The following is a 7,098-nucleotide window of genomic DNA, read 5'->3' as shown; positions in this document are numbered from 1 at the left end:
GCGTTTTCTGTGCAGAAGGAGCTGGGGCAGGCACACCAGGGCCCTGGCCCAATGCCAGCAAACCCTCAGATGTCAGTGCTCCCAGCAGCTGCAGCATCCTGGCTGGGACACCCCAAAGGGGCTCTGGACAGAGGGTGCAGGTGACACGCAGGCTGGCAGGTGCACTTGTGCTGGGACCCTGCCCACTGATGTGCACCTGTCCCTGGCGCACCATCCCCACTTGTACCAGTGCTTCTCTGTGTCTAACTTTGAAACGAGTTTAAACAGTCTTAGAACAATTACCAGCTCCCCTGATAGCCCCATTTACAGTCTTTGTATCTCAGGAGGTTTTTAGTGTAATTCCACAATTATCTCATTGCTTAACATACTCAAATGCTTTTGTTGATTACCACACATAACATGCAGGCTTAGCTTTAGCTTAACAGCTTCAATGTCAAAACCATGAACATTCATTGAGCTTTCCTTAGTTATGAAGTAATTACCAAGACAACGACAGAACGCTAAATGTCTAGGGAGGGAACCTGTGGGCCTGGGGATGCAGCACTGGTTCTGAGACAAGGGTGAGCACAAGGCAGGCATGGGCAGCGGGGACAGCACACGGGGCTTACCTTTCATCTACGTCCTGGAACAAACAATTGGGTGTATGTGTGGTCGTAAAAATTCTCTTTTCCGGAGGAATTCTAGGGGCTGAAAGAATAGAATTTTGCTCAGCTGTCTGATTCTGAGAAATGCACACATTTTGTAGTTACATGACAACAACTAGAAAACCACGTGCTTCGTTCAGTGACAGGGCTCTGACAGCAGCCTGAGAGCCCTCGCCAGCCCCTCGGCTCTGTGGGCCAGTCCTAGTCAGGGAAGCCAGGACTTCCCATTTACAAAACCACACGCTACGCACAGGCTTCTCAGAAACTCCTGCTGCTGCAGGGCCCTGGTCAAGATTTTAAGATCCAACAAGATGAGCGGAACAAATTCTTTTTAAAAATGAGTTAAGTATTTGGATTGAAACTTGTGCAAACATCAATGTATTGGGACTTCAGTTTCTTAGGTGGGCAAAGATAATTTGCATAAAGAAAGTCATATCCAGAACTTTCCTCAACTTCCAAATTCATGGATAAAACATTCAAAATTCCAAATGCTTCATACTTGATGGAGACTGACCTTATGGGCGAATAACCTGCTGAAATGTAAGTAACCCCATAAATCTTTATGAACTATTTGGAAGACAATATTCTATATGCAAGAACCCATCAAATATTTAAAAGCAAGCCACATACCTAAAACATTCCTACCATTTAATAAAATGCCTTTTAAAAAAAGACATCACTAACCACTGAGAGAAGGTAAGGTCATAGATTCTCTGCTTTCAGAGGTTCTGACATGGGGATCTGCTGAGTTGCCACAGTGCTGTGGCCGGTATGAGACTATGTCACAGCTTGGTACGGGGGGTCGTTGGGAGGACATGATCAGGATGCTTGAAGAACCCAGACTTGGTAATTTGGGGGGTGGGGGTGGCCTGAGGAGCTGGCAGGACCAGGAAAGGACACCTGGCGAGATAAGCCTGCTGCAGAGACTAGATTTCTATAGGCAGAGATGGGGAGGGGGCGCTAGGAGCAAACACAGGGGGTCACGGGGGCCAACTGTCTGCAGGAGCCTGGTGTCAGGACGGCAGACTCAGTGGGAGGTAAGAGTGGGGATGGCTTGGGGTTCTGAGGAAGAGCTGGCGTCCCTGCACTTCAGAGGGACCAGGGCCAAGGCCTGGGTGTACACAAGGACGGGAGGGACTTAGGCCCAGACTGTCAGGGCTGTTCTCACTGCGTGGATGGAAGGCAGTGGGTGGGGAAGGGGAAGGGCACCTGCGGTCACAGTGATGGCCCCGACATGGGTGAGATGTTGGCACACAGACCCTTTAACTGCGTGGGGAGGTGGTGTGGCAGGGTCCCAGGAGGGCCAGGTGACAAAGGTGGGTATGCTGACTCTCGAGGGACATGAGACCCTGTCCATGGCTGGGGGAGGCTGCGCTGGAGTCCACCTAACAGACATTACATCTGAGCCAGGGGAGTAACTGAGGGACCAGAGGAGCCCTTGGTTGGCCTGGGCCTGGCTGTCACCTTCGTAGCCGGAGTGCACCCTCTCTGCCAGCAGCACGCAGCACAGCTGGCTCTCAGCGCCCTGCTGCTCCGGCACCTTGACCAGGTAAGGCGTCATACGGAACGGGTGGTAGTGGATCTCATCTTCATGGTTCTTCCCGAAGCTGAAGAGGAGGGTGCCATTAGAGGGCGGAGTTATGACAGAAGGAACCATCCCTTATTGCTGGTCCCCTCCCCCATAGCTGGCTGTCATCTCAGCAATCCCTTCATTTGTTGTAAAGATGCCCTCCCATCCCACCCCAGCATACTGGCAGACGGGTGGGCTGCCCTTGGCCTGTCGGCTCTGCCTTCTCCCCAGCTGAGAAGCTGGGCCCACCACCCGGCCCCTCAGATTTCCAATGACGTCACAGGGTAAGTCACAGTCATCAGCCCTGAGAGATCTTTTGAGCTGTCTCTAGAGCAGTTTGCATTTTAATTAGGCAAAGGGATGCTGCTCCAACAGTGGGGTCCTGGTCCACTTTCTGAGGGCACCGCTGTCTGGCCAGGGGTCGCTCCTGACACTGCAGCTGGAGGCTTATCTGGGAAAGCTACGGGGCTCTCCCCAGGAAAATGCACTTAAAAAAATATACACTCAAACCAAAGGCTGCATGTACTTTTGGGGTCCTCAAGGACCCCAGGATACACGCCTCCCCAGGTAAGGCCCCTGGCCTGTTTCCAGGTGATGGACAGCAAGTCCCAGCTCCTCGGGCTGCCATCCTCAGTGAGCACTGGTTGAAATCACCCCACTGTTGACCAGGCTGTCTTAACCCCTTGTGAACCTTTAAAATGCAGCTCTGGCCACGTGCTTTCTTTTCACTCACTTTTTTAGGAGTGTGCGTGCTGCGTGGCCCCTCGCTCCAAAGATGGGAGCACAGCCAGGCTCGTGGCCCTTCCTGCCTGGAGTGGAGCAGGGACGGGTGGGAGACGTCCGGGCCTCCTGCACTTCCCACCAGGTGCTCAGGATGAACTGGTTGGGCCATTCCAAGTTTAGGAAGACCTGTCACTGGGCTTACCTGACACGGCAGAAGAAAGACTTCTCCTCCATGCATTCTTGAGTGAAAGAATCTGAAAGAAAAAGCCCTCAGTCACCCACCCAATGACACGACGACGTATGGAGCGCGCTGTGTCCTCCTAAAGACAGCACCAGAATCAAAGCCAAGGTGTGGCACAAACCTGCCAGAGCTCAAAGCGAAGCCTCAGAGAGCGTTTATCCCAGTTCTGGCTAAAATGAAATCTATTCATGAGCGCGGCACATTCCAGAGTTTACAGCCAGGGTCTGACGCCCCCAGATGCGCCCGGGCTCTCTGCCCTCTGCAGACTCACCTCAGACTCCAGCTTCTCAGAACTTCATTTCTAAAATGCCTAACATGTCCTGAAAGCCTCTGAGATGTTTGCTCCCTCTCTGAAATTCATGAAAAGACTATTTTTCTCTCTAAATTTATTCTGAACAATTCATGATCTCTCCCCTGGGACAGAGGCCGCCACGGCTGTGCTGGTCTCAGGCAGAGGTGAGGTGGGCGGCGCTCCCTTCCTCTCACCTGTCCCACTGCAGACACTCCACGGAGGAAGCTTGTAAGGCGTGGTGGAGCTGTGGAACACGCTAACGTCATGGGGCGCCAAGAACTCCACGAACTTGGCATCGTGAAAGGTGTCTCTCTTACAGTGGAAGATGGAGGCCACCTGGTTGGAGATGTACAGGGTTTTCCCTGTGACCAGGGACACAGCCGCAGCAAACATGTCCTGGAAAGGAAGAACATCCTGGGGTCAGAACGGGCAGAGGGGACGGAACAGGATGGGCACACGCTTGGGGCAGGTGACAGGAAGGGGCACAGAGGGTCAGGGAAGGCCTCTGGGACCTTCAGTCCTGACCAGATAACTCTATTTCCCCTCATATACTGGCGTCCAAACAGGATATTATTTGAAGAATCACATCGGGGCTCCACTCCAAAAGGAACCCGGGGTGCGGATTCCCACGGGTGTCATCCATTCAGTATTCTTGGGTACAGAGCCCCTGGCGTCTGAATTGAGAGGTGGAAGGGCCCTGCACACCTCTGTTACCAGGGCTGGGGTGTTCCTCTCCTGGGGTGCCGGGGACTGTCTGGGGGCTGCAGGGCTCTGGACCTCTTGAGCTAAGGACTGGTTGGGGGGGGGGGGGAGTACTGGAGGAAGGTGAGAAGGAGTGGGAGCCCAGTTCTCCAGACAGCTTTGAGAAATGCTGCTCTCTGAGAAATGGGGGCTCAGGGCATGGCCAACCTGCTCCCCGTCCCGACCTCCAAGGGCCCACCTTTATCAGCCACTTTAAAATGCATCAGGTTTGGCCCTAGCCAGTTTGGCTCAGTGGATAGAGTACCAGCCTGTGGACTGAAGGGTTCCAGGTTCGATCCCGGTCAAGGACATGTACCTCAGTGCAGGCGTGTTCCCTGGCCCTAGTGCAGGAGGCGACCAATTGATGTGTCTCTCTCACATCAATTTTTCTGTCTCTTCCCCGCCCTTCCACTCTCTCTAAAATATCAATGGAAAAATATCCTCAAGTGAAGATTTTAAAAAATAATAATAAAATAAAATGCATGAGGTTTGGAGTCCCATGAAGCCGAGTTTAATCCCAGGGCACCCCCCATGAAGCCCTGAACAGTGAACCAATTGCCCCCTGGCGTGTCCTCACCCTGAAGTGCTGTGCTTGGTCACGGTGTGTGAGGTGCCGGGTGGAGTGGCCAGGAGGGCACAGGGTCTGGGAGACATCTGGAGCAGGACTTCTGAACCACTGACTCTACATTCTTTTTCTAAGGTCTGAACTCACTTCCTAAAACTCCAAACTCTGCTGCCATCAAGCCACCGGCCAGGCGGTCACCAGCTCACCGAAGGAGGACTCCCCACAGGTGACACTCACCGTGCTCTTCATAATGACCTCGGAGGTGGCGCTCTGGATCTCCTCTATGGTGTAGGAGGGCACGTCCGGGCCGCAGCTGTGCTTCTCGCTGGACATGAGCAGCTGGTAATACTCCTCGTTGGCTGCGGGAGAGACCAAGAGGCAACTCCTAACTCACTTTTCTCATGAAAAGTGGGCTAGGAGACCATCTCCTGGATGCTGAGAGAACGGATCACAGAAAGACAAAGGCAAAACAGAAATCTGGGGGTTTCCCCTGAAAATCAGAAGGCCGATGGTCACAGAACTTTGTGAACAATAAATACACATTATCTTAAATAACAAGGCCACAGAGTTCCACCTAATGCTCACTTTCCCCACAAGGTGGTCAATCATGACGCAATGTCATCATGTCCATGCAGGATGGCTGTGGCACCCCTGCTCTGCCTCCCGTGGTGGTCACTGACACCCCATCCAGACAGAATCAACTGCTAAGGTCACTGGGCACAAGAAACAACATGTGGAACAACCTGCTCAGAACAGACCCTAAAGACAAGGCCGCTCATCCTGGAACATCTGGCATGGCTTTGGGGTGACCCAGCCATGGCCAAGAGGCTGAAGAGGGCCCCTTAAAAGGCCACACAAACCAGCACATGGCCACTTTCCATGTCTGGCACAAACTCTCCCAGCCAGACTACATGAAACAAGCCCTTCCCACGGAAGTCATCCAAACATTAGAAGTGTGAACACTATTTGAAACGTGGCTTGGTATCCTCATTAGTGACAGGCTTTGCTTTGACTGCAGGCTGTACCTTGAGATAGTAGCTGATGGTAACAGAATAAAGCACTGTTTCACCTTTCTATCAGCCTTGGAGGTTTTTTCTACTCTTATGCACGTTTCTGATGTGTGGTGTCCACTGGGACTCAGTGCGTGTGTGAAATACGTAAGTGAAGGTCAAGTGGGGGGAGGGTTCACACATCTGCCCCAAGGAGATACTGACTTTCCCTGACTCAGCTTACTCATCAGTGGACCAAACAGCTAAGAAATCCCTCCACGTGCAGGGGCTGGGGGTTTCACTGTAATGACAAGGGTCCGTGGAGTGTCCCCTGTTTCAAGACTAGGACTGCACACATGCATACCTGCCCCAAGACTTCTACTGTTTCTCTGAGGCACTGAGGACATTTAAGAATTCTCAAAGTTCTCATCCCATTTCCCAGCAGCAGACTGAGAGGCCAGGCTGCGAGGACCTCTCGACCAACTTCATAGCTAAACAATCCTGAGATGACCCTGAGCACAGGGTCCTGGCCTGGAGGCAGAGGCACCGAGGTGACCTGAGACCCAGGACATGGGGTGTCTGCCCAGTGGAAGGTCTGGTGGCAGGACCAAGTGAAGGCAGATACTTAAAGGCTTGGAGTTGATTGAAATGGAAAGTGTCTGAGCCCAATAAGCTAACATTTTGGGTCCATCATTGGGCCCAGGGGTGGTGGGGGAACGGCCCTTCCCGCCTGTAGTGGAGCAGGGACTGGTGGGAGATGTCTGGGCCTCCTGCACATCCCACCAGGTGCTCAGGATGAACTGGTTGGGCCATTCCAAGTTTAGGAAGATCTGTCACTGGGCTTACCTGACACGGCAGAAGAAAGACTTCTCCTCCCGTGTGTTTGCTCATAGGTTCCTGCAATGTGTCCTTAGACAAAAGCCTTTCTCTAATCCACCAACTAGCGCCAAAAGCTGTCACATGCTGCCATCTAATGATAAAATCCAAACATGCCCACAGATGGACGGAGGCTGGATTTCGGGGGTCCTGTTACCATGCACCTGTGATGGAAGAAGGCACTCTGCCCTGCCTGCCTTCCTGGTCCAAAGCCCACCACCACTGAAACTCACACGTTTTTAGATAAACAAGAAATAAAGGTGGGGTTTAGTGGTTGAGTTTCAACCCATGAACCAAGAGGTCACTGGTTCGATTCCCGGTCAGGGCACATACCTGGGTTGTGGGCTCAATTCCCAGTAGAGGGCGTGCACAAGGCAGCCAATTGATGATGTTTCTCTCTCATCAATGTTTCTATATCTCTATCCCTCTCCCTTCCTCTCTCTAAAAATAAACAAAA

The 7,098-nt window shown here is 52.5% G+C and overlaps 1 protein-coding gene across 1 annotated transcript; it reads right to left on the bottom strand.

Moving 5' to 3' along the window:
• Window positions 1-58: 58 nt before the first annotated feature.
• LOC102438923 (period circadian protein homolog 2-like) lies at window positions 59-5,135 on the bottom strand (the record flags this gene model as incomplete). Its single annotated transcript, XM_006109253.3, has 5 exons — window positions 59-687; window positions 2,109-2,251; window positions 3,140-3,191; window positions 3,665-3,866; window positions 5,014-5,135. Coding segments are annotated over 5 exons (602 nt in total), but the record flags the coding sequence as incomplete, so codon positions are not given.
• Between the last annotated feature and the right edge of the window lie 1,963 nt (window positions 5,136-7,098).

This window comes from Myotis lucifugus, unplaced genomic scaffold (genome assembly GCF_000147115.1).
Source record: "Myotis lucifugus unplaced genomic scaffold, Myoluc2.0 scaffold_7483, whole genome shotgun sequence".
Taxonomy (NCBI): Eukaryota; Metazoa; Chordata; class Mammalia; order Chiroptera; family Vespertilionidae; genus Myotis; species Myotis lucifugus.
This window is presented reverse-complemented; position numbering and strand designations above follow the sequence as displayed.